General features: G+C 46.1%; 1 protein-coding gene across 4 annotated transcripts; it reads left to right on the forward strand.

The window, feature by feature from the left end:
* Nucleotides 1-6: 6 nt before the first annotated feature.
* Nucleotides 7-13,679, forward strand: LOC113879379 (interferon alpha-inducible protein 27-like protein 2). Of its 4 annotated transcripts, none has more exons than XM_027520665.1 (6): nucleotides 7-124; nucleotides 6,602-6,752; nucleotides 7,133-7,285; nucleotides 11,709-11,738; nucleotides 12,759-12,920; nucleotides 13,429-13,679. In XM_027520665.1, exons 2-6 carry the CDS (start codon nucleotides 6,680-6,682, stop codon nucleotides 13,656-13,658), a joined length of 648 nt encoding a protein of 215 aa, XP_027376466.1. In that variant the 5' UTR covers nucleotides 7-124; nucleotides 6,602-6,679; the 3' UTR covers nucleotides 13,659-13,679. The 4 variants fall into 4 exon arrangements, with proteins under 4 accessions (XP_027376466.1, XP_027376465.1, XP_027376467.1 ...); XM_027520664.1 differs by having other exon boundaries at nucleotides 32-124; nucleotides 6,597-6,752; XM_027520666.1 differs by lacking the exon at nucleotides 7-124 and adding an exon at nucleotides 4,471-4,710 and having other exon boundaries at nucleotides 6,597-6,752.
* The last annotated feature ends 7,841 nt before the right edge of the window (nucleotides 13,680-21,520 follow it).

Below are 21,520 nucleotides of genomic sequence, written 5' to 3' on the forward strand. Positions count from 1 at the left end.
CACTTGATTCGCTGCGGCGCCACTGACTGCCGGACTGCGGAAGCGAGTGAAATCGGCCTCCGCTTGCAGGAGAAGGGGACGACAGAGGATGAGATGGCTGGATGGCATCACTGACTCGATGGATGTGAGTCTGGGTGAACTCCGGGAGTTTGGTGATGGACAGGGAGGCCTGGCGTGCTGCAATTCATGGGGTCGCCAAGAGTAGGACACGACTGAGCGACTGAACTGAACTGAAATGTAGGTCCTCCTCCAGGGCTTAGGGAGCAAGCGCAACAGGTGAGGTCTGCCCTGCTTCCTCCAGGAGACTTCTGTGCTAGCTCATGCACTGGAATGCAAGTTTTCTTGTCTTTTTGCTTTAGTTTCAGCGCACTGTGTTACGTATCGGCTGTGTGCCTGGAACCTCGCAAACGTTTTAGCGTTTAACCGACCACTCAACCATTATGGTTGAGAATGTGCCTGGAGAATTCCATGGACAGAGGAGCCTGGCGAGCTGCAGTTCGTACGGTCGCACAGAGTCCCCAACCATCAGTGAGCAATAGGCGGAGGCATGAAAACCTGGGGAAAACAGAACCTCCAGTACAGACTTCCTGGTGGTCCAGTAGTTAAGAATCTGTCTTCCAATGCAAGGGATACAGGTTGACTCCCTGGATGAGGAACTAACGTCTCCCAGGCCGTGGAGCAACAACCATACTAGTGCACTGCAATGGAGACCCAGCACACCGCAAAACTGTAATAATAATAATAATAATATTTTTTTAATGTTTGGTGTTGTTCAGTCACTAAGTTGCGTCCAGCTTTTGTGACCCAGTGGACTGCAGCACGCCAGGTTGCCCTGTCCTTCATTATCTCCCAGAGCTTGCTCAAACTCATGTCCATTGAGTCAGTGATGCCATCCAACCAGCTCATCCTGTCGCCCACTTCTCCTCCTGCCCTCAATCTTTCCCAACTTCAAGGTCTTTTCCAATGAGCTCAGATGGCCAAAGTATTGGAGCTTCAGCATCAGTCCTTCCAATGAATATTCAGGATTGATTTCCCTTAGGATTGACTGTTTTGATCTCCCTGGTGTCCAAGGGACTCTCTAGAGTCTTCTCCAGCATCACAGTTTGAAGGCATCAGTTCTTCAGCGCTCAGCCTTCTTTATGGTCCAACTCTCACATCCATCCATGACTACTGGAAAAACCATCACTTTGATTATACAGACCTTTATCGGCAAAGCAAGGTCTCTGGTTTTTAATATGCTGTCTAGATATTAAATATTAATCTCATCTAAAAACACCTTCACAAAAACATGTAGAATAATGTGTGAAAAATATCTGGGCATGATGACCCAGTCAAACTGATGCATAAAATTAACCATCAAAACATCCTTGGAGAGAAAAGGGCAGCTTTTGTTTGGATGTCCTCCCTGACCGAGACAGCTCTATTGGACAGTCAAGAGACCTCTACATACTGTACCACCTAAAGTAAAATAGCTTTTTGCACCTTTATGTCTCATGGCTCTACTCAGTTGACCCTGACGTTGCCAAAAGCAGCCATTTGGTAAGGAAGTAGAGGAAAGAAAAGCAAGGAGCAGATTCTGTCTCCCTTCACCTTCTGAAACCTCTCCACATGAGAGCCTGAATCAAATCTAAGCTGGGGAAAGGGGAGAAGTTATGAATGACACATGAGATGGAAATTCTGACATCAGATTAAGTTTTTATGTATGCATTATTTTTTCATAATAAAACTTTTCCTGATTATTATAGATACAATGTTGAAATGGCATTCTTTCTGAGTTGGTTTCAAACTGAGAAGAAAACAATAGCTGTCAAATTTCCTCACTCTGCAAAGTAAGTTGCTTGGAGAGCCTTAGACCTGGCAAGGAAGTTGTCTAAAAACCAGCTTTGTGACCCTTAGCTCAATATGTAGTTCAAAGTATAAAAGCATTGAGATTGAATTAACTTGAAATTTGTAATAATTTCCTTGCCGAATGTTGTTTCAAACATGTAACCACAGTTGAATAAAGTATAATTCAGGCTAAGAATTTGTCTCAACATCTCCTTCTTCAGGATTCCCAGAGCTTTTGCTGTGCTGAATAGCACTTGTAGCTCTGTATTAGAGAGAGAGAGATGTATTTTTCTTGTCTTATATTTCTTCCTAGATTGCAAACTCCTCACCAAATCCCATCAGATTTATCTTGGCATCCCCCCAAAATGTCTAATCAATGTCTGACTGACTTTGTGAGTCATAGATATTTGTTGAGTGAATGAATGAATGAATGAGTAAGCAGTTGATTCTAGCTGAGAACAGACTCTTCAACTACACTTTTGTAGTTGAACCTGGTACCAAAAGTTACAGAGTACTGAACTGGTCAGCCATTTGTTGACAGTTCATAGCAGCTTTAATAGCTAATAGCTGAAAACCGGAAACAACCAAGATAGGTGAATGGATAAACAAACGGCAGTGTACATAATCTTTTTGCAATATATACATGTATTAAATCACATTGCACACTATAACTTACACAATGGTATACATCAATTATGTTTCAATAAAACTGGGGGAAAAACCCCGTGGATCTATATCATGGTATACTTCTCAACAATATAAAGGAACAAACTATTGATACACACAACTTCAATGGATCTAAACTGCATTATGTTGAATGAAAAAAAGCCCGTCACGAAACATATAACATTCTTAAAATGACATAATTATAGACATATAAAATAGATTAGTGGTTTCAAGGGATAAGGAAAGCTGGGCCAGGGAGATAGTTAGAGGTTCAGTGTGAGGCTTCAGTTAGAGAGAGGTTTGGTGGTGATGGAATAGTTCTGTATCTTGAGGCAATATTGGTTACACATGTAGTAAAATGACATACACACTCTTTCTACCAATGTTAGCTTCCTAGCTTTTAGCTTATACTATCATTACATAATATATAAGCAATGGAGTTAACTGGGTGAAGGATCCCCAGAACCCCTCTGCACGAACTTGGGAACTTCTTTAAATCTATCATTATTTGAATGTTTAACAAGTAAAGAAGAAACTACATCACCCATATATTCTTATCACAAAGTATTTAACCTGCATCTAATTCTGATTACTAAAATAATTAATACTAGTAGTAAAACAATTAATTTGCTATTCGTTCTTAAAGGGAAATAATTTTGGCATTTTGTTTTAGCAGAAGGTGATGTGGAGTAATATGGAATATCATGATGATGTGAAATAATAAGGAAAAAATATATATATATTGATCTTTGACCCTAATGCCTAACAACAGAACTCCTAAAACCTTTGTACCAGTGATAGGTGCATCTTACAGAGAGCTCCTATATTCCTTGGAGTCTCCTCAGTGACAGAAACATCCTTTGTTCTAATGGGGTGATTCTAGCTGGGCTCCTGGATGGGAGCTGGTCACCAGAAAGACCAAGCCATGATCAGCCCCAACCCCAATCCTGCAGGGCGAGGAGAGGGATAAAAATGAAGCTAATATTCCATCACACCTACACTATGGGGCCTCCATCAACATCCCTACAATATGGAGTTCTGAGAACTGCCAATTGGGAAACAATAACACATCCACACTCTGGAAGGGTGATGCACCCCAGACTCCGCAGGGACCGCAACTCCTGTGCTCCAGCCTCATCGGAGGTATCTTTCCATCTGGCTGTTGACTTGCATCCTTTAATACTCTTTGTAGTATATCAGTAATAGTAAGGAAAGTGCTTTTCTGAGTTCCGTAAGCCTTTTGGCAAATTATAGAACCCAAGGAAGAGGTTATGTAACCGAATGTATGTCCGTGTGCCCAGCAAACAGTGGGGCCAAACAATATCAAAACGTCAGTTTGGAGCAGAGGACTGTTTCTTGCAGGGCCAGGAAGGAGACAGGTGGCTCATGCCTTAAAAATCCAGAAATCTGGAAGCTTTCAGTAAAGCCCCTTTCTAGGAAAAACGAGGGAGGGGTGTATTTGATTATTGTAACCTTCCTGATGTCAGATCCCTTGTTCTAGAGGTCAGGTCCCAGTCAGGGCACTATGTTCCTGTAAATCTCCACCAAACAAAGATTATTCTCTGTCCTGCCAAGGAAGCAGGAAGAGCAAGGTCCCAAGGTACAACTTTTGCCCTCCGAGGCTCAGGCCCTGCCTAAGAGGAGAGAAGGTACATGAAGGGGTAGGTTACCCTGCCCAGGTCAAGTACCCCATCAGGGTCCTCCCACAGTGCCCAGACCTGGTTGAGGAGGCAGATCTCAGCTGGTGGTGCCCTCAGGGCCTGGTCCCCAAACCCTGTCCAGGTATCATCATGAAGGAGCCAGGCATCCAGAACCCAGTCAGTTCTCAAGCTCCTCCGGCGCCACAGACGGGACCGGGTCCCAGACCGTGACCCAAGGTGACCACCACAGCCCTTAGGTCAAAGAGACAGGGATGGATGGTGTTTTTAATGTCACCTGTGATCGGACGATACCAGTCTTTTCTGTTTCATAGGCTGTCTTTCTAGCTATCTTCTAGTGACAGGAATTTCAGAGAAACCAATCGGCCTGATTCTCCAGGTTGGGGATGTTCCTTGTGTCCTGAATTCTGCCAGGAAAGTCAACACCACGTGACACCGAGGAGGGGCTCCCGCAGCCTCTCTGCTCTTGGCCCCGTGGACAGCGTCCCGCAGTGGCTCACCAAAACTGGAGCAGATTTGCGGAAATGTTTGGCTTTGTTGTCCCAAAGCTTAAGCAGAGGTGGGGGTTGGGGAAAGACAGGGCCCTGGCTCTGGCCGCTCCTGTCCTCGTCTTGCAGGAGGGACAAGGCCTCCATTCCCAAGACACTCAAGCCCGTCCCAAGCAGAGGCCTCTTCCAGCACTGATTCTGCCCCTTCCCCCGTTTTCTGCCCCTTGTTCCCTGACCCAGCTTCACACTGACATTCTCACTTCCCTCTTCTTCTTTGTTCTACCATTCAAAACATATTTATTGAGCTCTAGACCCAGGAGAAGACAGACAAATCTATGCTATTCATAAGATTTATTCCACCAGGGATAAGGGACAGAAGGGCTTCCCTGGTGCTTCAGGTGGTAAAGAATCTGTCTGTAATGCAGGAGACCTATGTTCAATCCCTGGGTCGGGAAGATCCACTGGAGGAGGGCACGGCAACCCACTCCAGTAATCTTGCCTGGAGAATCCCCAAGGACTGAGGAGCCTGGCAGGCTACAGTCTTGGGGTCACCAAGAGTCGGACACGACAGAGTGACTAACACTTCAAGGGACAAAAAGAAGTAAATATAGTAATACCACCTATTCTGTGCATGCCAGGGTGTCAGCAAACTAAAGCACATCAAGGGTAATTCACTGCCTTAGTCGCAACTAAGGATTCCTCCCCAGGCACTGGTCAGAGATGGTGCTCTTGACCATCAACCTGCTCTGCTTCCTCCGTTATTACAGATATGAGATTGGGGCTCTGTGCCATTTGTCAGTCAGGAAAAACGTTTTGTAACGTAAACCTGCAAATCATGGAGGGCAGGGAAAATAAAGTTCACAAGAATTGCAGGTGAGTTCTATAAAAAGGAGGACTAAGGATTCCTCACATATCCAAGAAGGGGAATCTGAGAGGGAAAGTCATGCTCCTTCAGAAGCCCCGCCCCTCATCCTCCCATTAGCATGCAAAGGTGAGGTCTACGTGGCACCCAGCCTGGGATGAGGGTGACTCACCTCCTCCTTGGACTCTTGGGGTCAGAGGTCATTCAGGGAGGGACTATTTAGCCTGCTGGAGTTCTCAACAGCCTCATTATGTGCAGGGCTTCACACACTACTCTTCGATCACCAGCAATTACTAAGCAGGGTAAGCAGGGGCCTGGGAAGTGGGGAGGGGAGGGAGCAAAGGGACTCCACTCTCAGCCTCCCTCTCCACTTCCATCAGGACTGCTGTCCCTGTGACCAGAGCTGAGTGTGTGTGGGTGGGGGGGCTTGATCCCACCTTTACTATGGGGTGTTGGGAACCTCTGGTCTTGTCTTGACCCAGGTTACTATGAAGCCCTGAAACTTAGACCAGGTGGGCAGTGAGCAGGGGACAGAGATGGGATGTTAGAGGTGGCCAGGATTCTGGAGATCAGGGAGCCAAGCAAAGTCATTATTAACTTCAAAACTGTGGTCTGAGCAGATTAAGCAGGTGGGCTGTAAGTGGCCCATAGGCTGCAGTGGGACAGAGGGCAGGGCTGGAACGGCAGAGAGATACCCCCCTGAAACCTTAGTGCAGCCTAAATCAGGCAGTGAAAGTAAAAGTCGCTCAGTGATGTCCGAGTCTTTGCCACCCCATGGACTATACAGTCCATGAAACTCTCCAGGCCAGAATACTGGAATGGGTAGCTTTTCCCTTCTCCAGGGATCTTCCCAACCCAGGAATTGAACCCATGTCTCCCACATTGTAGGTGGATTCTTTACCCACTGAGCCACAAGGGAAGCCCAAGAATACTGAAGTCGGTAGCCTATCTCTTCTCCAGTGAATCTTCCCAACCCAGGAATCAAACCAGGGTCTCCTGCATTGCAGGTAGATTCTTTACCATCTGAGGTATCAGGAAAGCCCGAAATCAGGCAGAGCAGTTTTATTTATTTATTTTATTTTTCTTTTTTTTCAGAGCAGTTTTAATTTCACACTCTGTTTCTAAAAAGACCGTGGTGTCCTTGGCTCCAGAACCAGTGTTTCCACACCACCTCCAGGATGTCAGCTAAAGCCATAGAGAGTGGGGAAGGCGATGCCTTGGGCCCCCTCCTGCCAGAATTGTTGTCAGAAGGTGAGTGCCCTTGGAAAAGCTCCCAAGGGTGGGTGGCCCAGAGTTTGGGGTTCCTTAACGTGAGCAGCGGGGGTCTGGGTTCTGGCCTGGTGCTGCCACCAGGTGCTCTGGGCCCATCAAGGCTCTTCCCCGTGGGCCTCAGCCTCCTGCTCTGTGCAGTCAGGACCCCCAGCTCTCCACTGGTGCTGGGCCTCCCTGTCTCTGGCTTGTCCCTGGTTCACCTCCAAGTACCCTTGACACCTCTCAGCTCAGCTTCCCCTGAGGTCCCCTCCCTACATCAGAGATCCTGGGGTCTTCAGGAAAGGGTGGAGGGGGCTGTGTGGGGTCTGTTCCCCAGCTGCCCACCACGCTTTGTGCTCCCCCATTCTTCTTTCTTCCAGAGGAAGAAGAACCTTCCCAGTCAAGCAACCAGGCCTCTGATGGCTCTTCTCCTGGGAAGGCACCACACGGGCCACGTCAGGGGTCAAGTGGCTCTGGCTCTGACCCCACAGATCCCCCCAAGTCGAAAGGCAGCAATTTCTACCATTATGCAGGTAACGGGTCTCTGAGCACCAGTCCTCGGATCCTCGCCCCACACCTACTGCTCAGCTCTACCTGCTAAGTTGTCAGTGTAAGGACAGTCTTCCTGATGGAATCTCTCTGACACACTGTCAGAAAAAAGCCACACTGTACACAGGAGATGAAATAAATGATGCTCTAGAACCAGAGGGACCACACTTCAGGGTTTAGCTCTGCCTCTGACTTGCTGAGTGACCCAGAGCCAGTCACTTGCCCTCTCTGGACCCTCATAGGTTTGTTTTTAAGCTCAGGGGAAGGGTGAGGTCACTCTCAGGGGTCTCTCAGTGTTGGGTCATCTCCAATAAGGTGGGGCAGAGGTGCTGCTCAGGTTAGATGCCTGACAGCCGGCAGGCCTGGTCTCAGGCACGGCTCCTTGCCAATCAAAGTTCACTGCCCATGCCTGCCCTGTTGCCCCACAGCACCCAAGGCAGGTAAGTTTCATTTCTCCATTTGTGCTCCTCCCTTGATACCCCAGGGCCTGGTCACTAATGTCCTCCCAGAACACACCTTCCAAGAGCAGAGTCACCTCTAATGTGGGGCAGCCTAGTGCCAGGGCACCAAAGGTACATGTATGTTTTTTCTTAAATCAGGTGATAATACACTATAGAATTTAATTTGCCAAGATGAGAGTTTGTCAGCGTAGGTTGAATAGTGTTAACTACATTTGCATTGTTGAGTACTTGATCTCTAGAATTCTTTGCATTTCTCAAAACTGAAACTCTGTACATGTTAAACATTAATTATCTGTCTCCTCCTGCTCCCAGCTCCTGGAAACCACAATTCTTTCTATTTCTAAAATTTGAGTAAGGTAATCTAATTTCCATGTCAGCGGTTTATTTCACTTAGCATAAGGCCCTAGGTTCACCCATACGACATAGCTTCCTCTTTAATGCAGAATGGTATTCCCTTGTGGTCTCTAGCACGTGGTGATGATCCATTTATCCATCGATGGACACTTAGATTGCTTCCACTTCTTGACAACTGTGAAAAATGCAGCTATGAACATGCAGTGCAAATCTCTCTTCAAGACCCTGTTTTCAGTTTCTTAAATCATATCCAGAAATCGGCTTGCTGCTGGATCATATGATTTTCTATTTTAATGTTTTCAGGAACTGCCATAGTGTTCTCCATAGCTCTTGCACCATTTTACATTCCTACCAACAGTGTACAAGACCCTAATGATGACTGAATTTGAGCATCTTTCCTAATGCTTGTTAGCCATTTGTATCTCTTTAGGAAATTGCCTATTTGAATTCTTTGCCAATCTTAAACCGAGTTCTTTGAGTGCTCTCTCATAGGAATTCTATCTACCACACCTTGAATATTAGTCCCTTACTAGATACATGATGGAGAAGGCAATGGCACCCCACTCCAGTACTCTTGCCTGAAAATCCTATGGACGGAGGAGCCTGGTGGGCTCCCATCTCTGGGGTTGCACAGAGTTGGACACGACTGAAGCAACTTAGTAGCAGATACGTGATTTGCCAAGGTTTTCTCCCATTCTATCAGTTGCCTTTCCACTGTGTGGATTGTGTCTTGATGTAGATCATTATGGGTGCTATAACAAAATGCCATAACTTAGGTGTCTTAAAAAGAACAGAAATTTATTTTTCACTTTTGTATAGCCTAGGAAGTCACAGATTAGGACACCGGTAGACTGTGTGTTGTGAGAGCTCACTTCCTAGACAGCCATCCCTGTAAGCTTCTATGCTGGGAGGAACAAAGGAACTGGCAGGGGAATGGGGTGGAGGAGTCTCTCTCATAAGGAAACTGATCTCAACCAAGAGGGCTCTGGCTTCAAGACTGAATCACCTCCTAGAAGCTCCCCTCCTAACACCATCACACGGGGTATTAGGTTTCAACCTGTGAAAATACAGGAACACAAACATTCAGATCATAACATGACTTTGCATGCACAAAGATATGCTTCATTCATATTTCTTTTTCTGAAATTCACCTTCAGAGCTTCCTTGTTCCCAAGCCAGTACTTCTTGGCACGTTGGGAGATGGCAGAGAAGGAGGATTTACACTTGACTTTAAAACACTCAAAAAGTAGAAACGATAGAGAATCATACTGCTTTGTGGAAAATTCTGTGGCAGCAGGAGCACAGTAGACTCACATTGAGTCTTTAGGTGGAGGTGGCTCAGGAATATTGGGAATGTGTGGCAGAGTCTGGAAGATGTTCCTGGATTTGTCAGGCAAGAGATTGAATGCTGAGGGCTGGGCGTGGCTTTTATTCTTTCCCCAGGATAGAAGCAGAAGCCAGATCAATGAGAGCCTCCTCATCCTCACTAAGGAGGTGAACTTTCGCCTGTGGGCACCGGGGCCAAGGAGGGACCCCAACACCTTCACTCTTCTCTGTACCCAGCAGCCAACAGATGTGTCCCATTCTGTGTGTTGCCCCCCATCTCTAATCCTGGACAAGGAGAGGTGATGCCCACGAGGGTGGCAGCGGTGGAGTCAGAGAGATCGGAGCGAGGCAGCCACAAGCCAGGAGTTGTCAGCAAGCACTAGACAGTGATGTTGAAACAGTCAAGGAAAGATCCTCCCCTGGAGCCTTCAGAGAGAGCCTGGCTCTGCCTACACCTCTAACCTCCAGAACTGGGAGAACATGAGAGAATGAACAGAGCTTGTGGTCGTTAGTTACTGCAGCCTCAGGGAACTAATGTGGGCAAATCTCATTTTATTGGAGTTTGCAGATACTCTTTTTTTTTTTTTTTAACAATTTGAAGGCTTGTAGCAACCAAGAGTTGGCAGAGTTGGTTCATATTTTTAGCAATAAAGTATTTTTAACTTAAGATATACACATTTTTTAATACATAAGGGCATTGCTCACTTAGTAGACTCCAGCATATTATAAACATAACTTTTATATGCAATGGGGAACTAAAAAATCATCTGGTAATTGCTTTATTGCAGTAACCTGGAACTGAATCCCTAGCACTCCAAGTTGTGTCTGGACAGAGATCAAAAATCTCATTGCGGTTGAGGAACTGTTGAAAGCTATATTGGAATCAGAATCTGTGAAAGGAGGAGCTGGGAGTTTCTAGAGGGATGCTGAAATTGATCGCAGGGAGGAGGCAATGTTTGTCAGTGACAAGATCTAGGGCTCCACTGTCCAACAGAGCTTTCTGCAGTGATGACCATGAACTTTGTGTGATCCAAGACAGTAGCTATTAGCCGTGTTTGACTAATGAGAACTGGGTCATGTGACCCAGAAACTGAGTTGTAATCTTTATTTCATTGTAATTCACTGTGGCTCAGTTGGTAAGGAATCTGCCTACAATGTGGGAAATCTGGGTTCGATCCCTGGGTTGGAAGATCCCCTGGAAAAGGGAAAGGCTACCCACTCCAGTATTTTGGCCTGGAGAATTCCATGGACTGTATAGTCCATGGGATCACAAGGAGTCAGACAGGACTGAACGACTTTCTCTTTCACTTTCAAGATTTAAGTAGCACACACAGCTAGTGCTTCCCATAGCAGGCAGCATAGGTATAGGGTATGACCTTGGGTGTGTATGGCATAGAGTCTAAGATCCTTGGAAGTAGGGAGGTGAGAACTGAAAGACCAGGTTGTTAGAAATTTCATCTGTGCAGAAATGGAAGCCCTCAAGACAAGTCAGGGCTCCTGATGGACAGAGAGGTGTTGGTGACAACCTTCCAGAAATGACTGGGGGCCCAAGGCTGATTTTGCACCTTTTCCTCCTTGCCTAGCATCAAGGCTCCTCTTCCTGGGGAGCTGGCTGAGCTCACTCCCACAGTTCCAGAAATCTCCGTAACACCTGGTCTCTACTGCCGAACACCCCAGTCCCTGCTGCGGTCAGGTGTCCCTGCCAGACCCAAGAGCTCTGAGCAATTCAGTGTGGTACAGGCTTGCTGGAATCCAGTGTGGCCAGGGGCTCCAGCCTCAAGGCAGCACACACATTTCCTGATGGGGGAGTCAGGGATGCTTTGTGCAGAAAGTCACAAGTAGGCTGAGCCCTGGAGGACAGGGTGCTTCCACTCAAGCTATATCCTTGGAAGGGCATAGGGTGTCTGAAAGATGAACAAATCAGAACAGTCAAATTTATTCCATTGCAAATAAAATCAGCATGCTTTTCTGACTTCTTTTTTTTTTCTTTTTGAGAAAATGAGACTGAAGGTATTAAAGTTAAGGAGCAGTATGAAACCGTTTCAAGGCAGGTTGTGCTCCCCTCTGGAGCATCACAGAGCTCTGGACTCTTGTCCATCCTCCTCCGATTCCTGGACTATCAGGCTACTATGTAAAAGCAGAGAGCCACACAGGGGCTGCTCTGTCCTGTGATCCCAACTCCAGGGAACCCTTCCCACTGGGACAGCAGCAGAGACATAGGGGAAGGCAAATGCTGGCTATTCATGGGACTTCTTTCTGTCTACAGGCAAGACTACCGCAGCCGTGATCGGAGGAGGTGAGTCTCTTTGTAAAGCAACTCAAGGCCCCATGTGCCCCTGTCCCTGGGCGCCTGGGAGAGTCTGGCCTTGACTGAGTCCAAGATTGCCTTGAGCTTCAAGACCTGGGTGGTAGGGGTGGGGTGGAAGTGGTCAGAGGTGGAATTCTTGAGGTAACAAGAACCTTGCCAAGAAGGAACCAAAGCAAAGCCATTCACATCACCCACTGCCAATCTCAGCTTCTCCCGAGTGCAAACTGTGGGAACCCAGGCAAGGCGTTAGAGCTATCTGAATCTGTGATATCTCCCCAGAAAGCCGGGGCATGGTTTCTTGCAAAGGCTTGTAGGAAATGTGTGAGCTGAACTGTGTGTATTCCTCAGAACTGCTCTGTAATCCTTGGAGCCCATCCAGTGAGCCCAGTTAGGGTCATCCACTGGTGAGGGTCATTCACTGGTGAGGGTCATTTGTGGTGGCTGGAATCAAAGAAAATCAAACATTTATGTCACACCAGCCAGTCTCAAGTGCTCAGTGCCACATGTGTCCACCATGTGGATGGTGTAGACATAGAAGGTTCCAGGTTGCAGAAGGTTCTATGCCTGCACCATCTGAGATGTAGGGACCCAGGGGAATGCTCACCAGTGGCCTCGGGCCAGAGGTCAGAAGCTTCCACCCAGCACCTTTTCAGAAGAGCAGTTCTGTCCTCATACTGTGGGCCTGTGCTTGCGTGAAAGACACCAGTTCCCCGCCAAACCCCTGCTTGTTTCAACTTTATTTTATAAAGGGCGAACTAAAGCCCAGGGAGGGCTCCTGAGGTTCCCAGGAACACAGCTAAAATGAGGCACAAACAGGCCTGGGATTAAGGTTTTTGGAGGGGTTCCCCCTACCCACGTGTGTCCATATCTACAGCCTTCCCTTGCCTTGGACGCCGAGGCTCTCAGGAGAGCAAAGTGGACCCTTCACCTCATGTCACAGGAAGGTGTCAGGGAGATCTAGGGAGTCGGTCCCATGGGGCTAACCCCAAATCTCCCCTCTCCCTACAGCCCTAGCCGTGGGGTCTGTTCCCGTGGTGCTGGGTGCCATGGGCTTCACCGGGGCTGGAATCGCCGCCTCCTCCATCGCGGCCAAGATGATGTCAGTGGCCGCCGTGGCTAATGGGGGCGGAGTTGCCGCCGGCAGCCTGGTGGCCACTCTCCAGTCCGTGGGTAGGTGTCCGGGCAGGAGGATGGGGAGGGTGTGACAAACCAGCTCAGGATTCAGGCAAGAGGAGGGCCTCTGTGCTTCTTCCAGCTTCGTGGTCATCAGGGTCCCTGGTCCTCTGTGTCACCCTCATTGTCCCCTCTTCTAGTTGGGAATACGGTTGGTGGGATGAGTGGCGTGCAGCTCAGGAGGTGGGCATTCCTCCTCAACCCTACATGTAGGTCCCCTCCCTGGGCCCAGCCTGGTGCTGTGGAGGGAGGGGCAGCCTGTCATTTCTCAGAGGATCTGTCCTGTTGCTGATAGACTGACCATCAGAGTTCATGTTTCCTCTTTGGGCAGCCATGTGCAGCATCCCAGACATCCTGGGGTATCAGGAAGTAGAGGAGGGAACAAAGGTGGGATGTCTATTTCTTGGGCCTCCAGATGGTCCTGGGATTTCTGATTCCCACAGCCTTGCCGGGGGCTGCTAGGCCTGCCTGTCCCTTTGTGCTCTAATCTCGTCCTCTTTTCCAGGGGCAGCTGGACTTTCCACATCATCCAACATCCTCCTGGGCTCTGCTGGGGCAAAAATTGGGGCATCGTGTTGGGATGCAATAAAGAAGGCCTTTTCTCCATCAGGATCCAGTACTGAAGAAGAGAGTGATTCCCATGCTGGAGACGACCCTCCAGGGCCTCAGGATGTCAGTCCCCCAAATGACAAGCCCTCTGCCTCCCAAAATGCTTCAAAGAATCATAAGAAGTAAAAGCAAGATGCTGTGACCTTTCATGAGTGTCCCTACTGGGGTCTTATTTATCAGACAGGGTGCAGGGCATCTGTAGAGCCACTGGTGACAGGATATGGGCCAAGAACTCTGTAAGAATGGGCAGTGATATCCATGACAGGAAGCCAGGTCTGTTTCCACTCTATTGTGACCAAAAGTGAAAGTGTTATTCAGTCAGTCGTGTCTGACTATTTGCAGTCCCATGGACTGTAGCCGGCAAGGCTCCTCTGTCCATGCAATTGTCCAGGCAAGAATCCTGGAGTAGGTTGCCATTCCTTTCTTCAGTGAATCTTCCCGACCCACGGATAGAAACTGGGTCTTCCACATTGCAGGAAGATTCTTTCTCATCTGAGCCACTAAGTGGGGCAGTCTTGTGGGTTTGAGCCCTTAACCCATGGGGTTAACTCTAGTTTTTCTTAGAATCAAGTTAAATTCCAGGACACCCAGCTGCTATCCATAGACAACTGGAGTTTCTTGTAAAGAAATCCACACGTCTGACGTCCAAAGTCGTCTGAGTGGCCATGATACTGAAAAACTCTGTTTTCTCACTCAGATGGTAAAAGTAATTTATGTCTGCGACATCTTAAATTACCTAGAGTTTTGCCCAGACTTCCAAAGTTGCTCCAAGTACCATACATCACAAACACAGGTACAGGGACTTCCCTGGTGGTCCAGTGCTTAAGAATCCACCTTCCAATGCAGGAGACATTGGTCAGAGAATTGGTCGATTCCTGGTCAGGGAACTAAGACCCCACATGCTTGGGGCAACTGAGCCCCCAAGATTCACCTACTGAGCCCATGTGCCCTGGAACCCATGGTCTGAGACAAGAAAACCCACCACAGTGAGCAGCCTGAGCAGCACCACTAGAGAAAGCCTGCACAGCAATGAAACTCAATACAGCCAAAGAGAAATAAACTAAATAATGAAAAAGATATGTACATGCAGTTAAATGTAATTCAAATAGCAAGTTTGACTTTATGTGACATTTTACCAGAAAAACAAACAAGCAAAAGAAAAACATATGTACATGTTAAAACACCAAACAGTATCTTCCCTTACTACTGCGTTGTCAAATTCCTTCTTAATAATACCTAAGGAACAGTTACCCATATTGACAAATATAAATCTATATAACCAAGGACAGATCTAGGATTTAGGGGTTTGAGATTAAAGTAATTGGGAAGAGAAAACTCTAAAAAATATAATAGAGAATTACAATCTAAAATACCAATAGCACTAAAATGTCATTCAGAAACAAGGGAAGGCGGGAGAGGAAAGACAATTTGGAAGGAGTCTGTAGTCTTAACCTGTTACTCTTAGAATATCATACTTTTGCAAATAGTAATGATAGCAATGCTAGCGTACTACAGAATTGTTCTCAGGAATCCTCCTGGGCAGAACCAGTGCAAATGAGGGTCCCTGAACTCAGGCTTCTTTCAGTTCAGTTCACTTCAGTCGCTCAGTCATGTCCAGTGTTTTGCAACCCCATGGACTGCAACACGCCAGGCCTCCCTGTCCATCACCAACTCCTGGAGTTTACTCAAACTCATGTCCATCCAGTTAGTGATGCCACCCAAACAACTCATCCTCTGTCGTCTCCTTCTGCTCCTGCTATCAATCTTTCTCAGTGTTAGGGTGTTTTCCAATGAGTCAGCTCTTCACATCAGGTGGCTAAAGTATTGAAGTTTCAGTTTCATCATCAGTCCTTCCAATGAATATTCAGGACTGATTTCTTTTAGGATGGACTGGTTGGGTCTCCTTGCAGCGCAAGGGACTCTCAAGAGTCTCCTCCAACACCACAGTTCAAAAGCATCAATTCTTCGGCGCTCAGCTCTCTTTATAGTCCAGCTCTCACAGGCTTCTTTCACTTAGTGGTAAACTGGTCCCTGACTCTATCATCAGTGGCCACATAGACGTCTGTTACCTGGGGGCATAAAATTATGTGTCCTTGATTTCGTCTTGTTTTAAAGGTTTGCTGTCCTGAATAACACCATGAAAATCAATCACGTACAGATGTTTTTGTGCACATATCTGACTCTTTTCTTACAATGAATTCCCAGAAAGACTATTTCTGAATCGAGTGGAGTGACAGCTGTTATTACACATTTCTGTGATGCCGGTTGTGACCTAGGTATCAGAGCACATCCCACCCAGCAAGGCGTGAGCATTCAGCTTTCCTTGCCCCAACCAACACCGGGTGTTTTGATTTACTTTCTCTGGAGCAACTGTGGGGGTCGTCCTCACTCAGTTCTGCTTCACCCCTGCTGTGAACCCCCAGGACAAGAGTAATGACCATATTCCCCAGATTCTCTGGTGACACCAGTTCTGCAAAGGCACTGGATCTTGTGTCAGGCAGGAAGACAGGGCTGCTGCTTTGCTGCCAAGCACAGTAGCGAGGACTAGGTCTTCTGCAGCAGCAGTGGAGTCAGAATCCAGCTCTCACCTGACTGAGATGCATCATTTTATCTGCAGACATGACATACAAGGCAGTTTGGTCCCAGAGTGGCTTCCCAGTGTCTCTGGTTCCTGATCACGGCAGCAGTCCCAGCATGCTCGGTGCCCAGTCCTTCAGTGTTCCTCTAGAGGGTGGGGTGTTCATTCCCGGAGACTCAACCCTGAACCTTCTTCTCCAATCTTGGGGTGCTTTTATAGGCATGGAACTCCTTGTGTAAAAATACATTCTGCTTCAGTTAGCTGGAGTGAGTCCTGATATCTGCAGCCAAATTCTAACTGAATGATTCATGGAACACACACACACACACACACACACACACAGAGCTACTTTTTTTAAAAATTATTTTTACTCTCAGCAAGATTGAATGTCTTCTCAAATATTCATTGGTAGTAAACAAGTTTTTCTTTAAGAATCATCTCTTCTAGTCTGACTTTTTTTTTTTTTTTTTTGCCACATCTCAGCATGCTGAATCTTTTTTCCCGGACAAGGAATGGAACCTGTGTCCCCTGCAGTGGAAGGACAGTGTCCTAATCTCTGGATCTCCAGGAACTCCCAATTGATGCTTTTGAACTGTGGTGTTGGAGAAGACTCTTGAGAGTCCCTTGGACTGCAAGGAGATCCAACCAGTCCATTCTGAAGGAGATAAGCCCTGGGCTTTCTTTGGAAGGAATGATGCCAAAGCTGAGACTCTAGTGCTTTGGCCACCTCATGTGAAGACTTGATTCATTGGAAGAGACTCTGATGCTGGGAAGAATGGGGGGCAGGAAGAGAAGGGGACAACAGAGGATGAGATGGCTGGATGGCATCACCGACTTGATGGACGTGAGTTTGAATGAACTCTGGGAGTTGGTGATGAACAGTGAGGCCTGGCGTGCTGTGATTCATGGGGTTGCAAAGAATCGGACACGACCGAGCGACTGAACTGAACAGAACTGAATGGCTGTCTCTTCCCTGCCCATCTCATGCCTACCCGGCCTGGAGACTTGAGGGTCACCTGGTGCAGACCAGGCTTGTTGCCCCAGAGTCCTAATGCCCAGCATCAAGTGGGTGATTAAGAACTGAGGACAGTCAGCTCTTCTCATCAAGTAGTGAATGTTTTAGAGCTTCAGCATCAGTCCTTCCAGTAAATATTCAGGACTGATTTCCTTGAGGATTGACTGGTTTGGTCTCCTCGACACCCAAGGGACTCTCAAAAGTCTTCTCCAACACCCAGTTCCAAAGCATCAATTCTTCGGTGCTCAGCTTCCTTTTTAGCCCAACTCTCACATCCATACATGACTACTGGAAAAGCCTTAGTTTGCCTAGACAGACCACTGTCAGCAAAGTAATGTCTCTGCTTTTTCATATGCTGTCTAGTTTGGTCATAGCTTTTCTTCCAAGGAGCAAGCATCTTTGAATTTCATGGCTGCAGTCACCATCTGCAATGATTTTGGAGCCTCAGAAAATAAAGTCTGTTACTATTTCCATTGGTTCCCCACCTATTTGCCAAGAAGAGATGGGACAAGATGCCATGATCTTAGATTTTTGAATGTTGAGTCCTAAGCCAGCTTTTTCACTCTCCTCTTTCATTTTCATCAAGAGGCTCTTTAGTTCTTCCTCAATTTCTACCATAAGGGTGGTGTGAGCTGCATATCTGAGGTTACTGGTATTTCTCCCAGCAATCTTGATTTCAGCTTGTGTTTCATCTAGGCTGGCATTTCACACGGGGTACTCAGCATATGAGTTAAATAAGCAAGGTGACATCCAGGAGCGCTACAGATACATTGAAAGGGCATGGAGAATATGGTCATCCTGGTAATCGAGGGGGTATGGTAAATGACCCTTAATGACATCATCTGTGTGTGTGCCTTCCACCCCCATCCCCCACCACCACGAAGTCTACACCTGTTACAGAATCTAAGCTCATATTGCTTGCCACATGACAGGGCAAGAAATTGAGAGAAAAATTGTTTGGGCAATGAATAGAGACTTTATTCAAAATGCCAGGAGACTGAGAAGATGGTAGACCAGTGTTCCCAAGAACTCTCTTCGCAGGGCTGCAATTCAGTCTTCTCTGATAATGAGAAGTATAGCTGGTGTAGCTGGTTACTGGAATATCTTGATGCCTTTCTTCTTGCAGCTATCCAGTTAGGTCTGGTCACAAGGTTCCATGTTGTTGTTTGGTTGCTCAGTCGTGTCCAACTGTTTGTGACTCCATAGACTGTAGCCGGGCAGGCTCCTCTGTCCATGGGATTTCCCAGGCAGAAACATCCAGTTAGACAAATGTTATTCTCTGTCCTGTATCTTTGTAAATTTATTTTTAATTGAAGGATAATTGTTTTACAGAATTTTGTTGTTTTCTGTCAAATCTCAACATGAATCAGCCATCAGTTCACTTCAGTCACTCAGTCGTGTCTGACTCTTTGTGATCCCATGAATCGCAGCACGCCAGGCCTCCCTGTCCATCACCAACACCCGGAGTTCACTCAGACTCATATCCATCAAGTCAGTGATGCTATCCAGCCATCTCGTCTTCTGTCGTCCCCTTCTCCTCCGGCCCCCAATCCCTTCTAGCATCAGAGCCTTTTCCAATGAGTCAAGTCTTTGCATGAGGTGGCCAAAGTACTGGAGTTTCAGCTGTAGCATCATTCCTTCCAAAGAAAGCCCAGGGCTGATCTCCTTCAGAATGGACTGGTTGGATCTCCTTGCAGTCCAAGGGACTCTCAAGAGTCTTCTCCAACACCACAGTTCAACAGCATCAATTCTTCAGCGCTCAGCTTTCTTCACAGTCCAACTCTCACATCCATACATGAGCACTGGAAAAACCATAGTCTTGATTAGATGGACCTTTTTTGGCCAAATAATATCTCTGCTTTTGAATATGCTATCTAGGTTGGTCATAACTTTCCTTCCAAGGAGTAAGCGTCTTTTAATTTCATGGCTGCAATAACCATCTGCAGTGATTTTGGAGCCCCCTAAAATAAAGTCTGACACTGTTTCCACTGTTTCCCCATGTATTTCCCATGAAGTGATGGGACCAGATGCCATGATCTTCGTTTTCTGAATGTTGAGCTCTGAGCCAACTTTTTCACTCTCCTCTTTCACTTTCACCAAGAGGCTTTTTAGTTCCTCTTCACTTTCTGCCATAAGGGTGGTGTCATCTGCATATCCGAGGTTATTGATATTTCTCCCGGCATTCTTGATTCCATTTTGTGCTTTTTCTATTAGGAGCAAATAAGAGCCTTTCCAATACCTCCCTTTGGAAGCAGCTGAACCTGCATTCGGTCCTGCTTTGCATAGCAAAAATAGTAAAAAAAAAATTATGGGTAAAACAACTATTCGCTATTCTTTCTTAAAGGGAAATAATCTGGTCATTTCCTTTCAGCAGATAATGTAAAATAAGTAAAATATATACATAAATAAGAATATATAATATTTACATATGTTATATAATAATAAGGCTTATAAATATATAAGCTGGGCCACACCCACACCGTAGAGGGGAATCTACTTTGCTCAAAGTCCACAGATTTAAATGTTAATGTCCTTTAGGACTTCCTGGTGGTCCAGTAGTTAAGAATCTGTCTTCCAATGCAAGGGATACAGGTTGACTCCCTGGATGAGGAACTAACGTCTCCCATGCCGTGGAGCAACAACCACACCAGTGCACTGCAATGGAGACCCAGCACACCGCAAAATTGTAATAATAATAATAATAATATTTTTTTAATGTTTGGTGTTGTTCAGTCACTAAGTTGTGTCCAGCAATTTGTGACCCAGTGGACTGCAGCACGCCAGGTTTCCCTGTCCTTCATTATCTCCCAGAGCTTGCTCAAACTCATGTCCATTGAGTCAGTGATGCCATCCAACCAGCTCATCCTCTGTCGCCCACTTCTCCTCCTGCCCTCAATCTTTCCCAACTTCAAGGTCTTTTCCAATGAGCTCAGATGGCCAAAGTATTGGAGCTTCAGCATCAGTCCTTCCAATGAATATTCAGGATTGATTTCCCTTAGGATTGACTGTTTTGATCTCCCTGGTGTCCAAGGGACTCTCTAGAGTCTTCTCCAGCATCACAGTTTGAAGGCATCAGTTCTTCAGCGCTCAGCCTTCTTTATGGTCCAACTCTCACATCCATCCATGACTACTGGAAAAACCATCACTTTGATTATACAGACCTTTATCGGCAAAGCAAGGTCTCTGGTTTTTAATATGCTGTCTAGATATTAAATATTAATCTCATCTAAAAACACCTTCACAAAAACATGTAGAATAATGTGTGAAAAATATCTGGGCATGATGACCCAGTCAAACTGATGAATAGAATTAACCATCAAAACATCCTTGGAGAGAAAAGGGCAGCTTTTGTTTGGATGTCCTCCCTGACCGAGACAGCTCTATTGGACAGTCAAGAGACCTCTACATACTGTACCACCTAAAGTAAAATAGCTTTTTGCACCTTTATGTCTCATGGCTCTACTCAGTTGACCCTGACGTTGCCAAAAGCAGCCATTTGGTAAGGAAGTAGAGGAAAGAAAAGCGAGGAGCAGATTCTGTCTCCCTTCCCCTTCTGAAACCTCTCCACATGAGAGCCTGAATCAAATCTAAGCTGGGGAAAGGGGAGAAGTTATGAATGACACATGAGATGGAAATTCTGACATCAGATTAAGTTTTTATGTATGCATTATTTTTTCATAATAAAACTTTTCCTGATTATTATAGATACAATGTTGAAATGGCATTCTTTCTGAGTTGGTTTCAAACTGAGAAGAAAACAATAGCTGTCAAATTTCCTCACTCTGCAAAGTAAGTTGCTTGGAGAGCCTTAGACCTGGCAAGGAAGTTGTCTCAAAACCAGCTTTGTGACCCTTAGCTCAATATGTAGTTCAAAGTATAAAAGCATTGAGATTGAATTAACTTGAAATTTGTAATAATTTCCTTGCCGAATGTTGTTTCAAACATGTAACCACAGTTGAATCAAGTATAATTCAGGCTAAGAATTTGTCTCAACATCTCCTTCTTCAGGATTCCCAGAGCTTTTGCTGTGCTGAATAGCACTTGTAGCTCTGTATTAGAGAAAGAGATGTATTTTTCTTGTCTTATATTTCTTCCTAGATTGCAAACTCCTCACCAAATCCCATCAGATTTATCTTGGCATCCCCCCAAAATGTCTAATCAATGTCTGACTGACTTTGTGAGTCATAGATATTTGTTGAGTGAATGAATGAATGAATGAGTAAGCAGTTGATTCTAGCTGAGAACAGACTCTTCAACTCCACTTTTGTAGTTGAACCTGGTACCAAAAGTTACAGAGTACTGACCTGGTCAGCCATTTGTTGACAGTTCATAGCAGCTTTAATAGCTAATAGCTGAAAACCGGAAACAACCAAGATAGGTGAATGGATAAACAAA

This window comes from Bos indicus x Bos taurus, chromosome 21 (assembly GCF_003369695.1).
Source record: "Bos indicus x Bos taurus breed Angus x Brahman F1 hybrid chromosome 21, Bos_hybrid_MaternalHap_v2.0, whole genome shotgun sequence".
Lineage (NCBI taxonomy): Eukaryota > Metazoa > Chordata > Mammalia > Artiodactyla > Bovidae > Bos > Bos indicus x Bos taurus.

Bases quoted from the DNA above. Each gene is read 5' to 3' on its own strand.
- LOC113879379 (XM_027520665.1), top strand. From the start codon at position 6,680: ATGTCAGCTAAAGCCATAGAGAGTGGGGAAGGCGATGCCTTGGGCCCC. The intron at 6,753-7,132 runs GTGAGTGCCCTT...TCTTTCTTCCAG, and splicing joins GCCAGAATTGTTGTCAGAAG to AGGAAGAAGAACCTTCCCAG. The intron at 12,921-13,428 runs GTAGGTGTCCGG...CCTCTTTTCCAG, and splicing joins GGCCACTCTCCAGTCCGTGG to GGGCAGCTGGACTTTCCACA.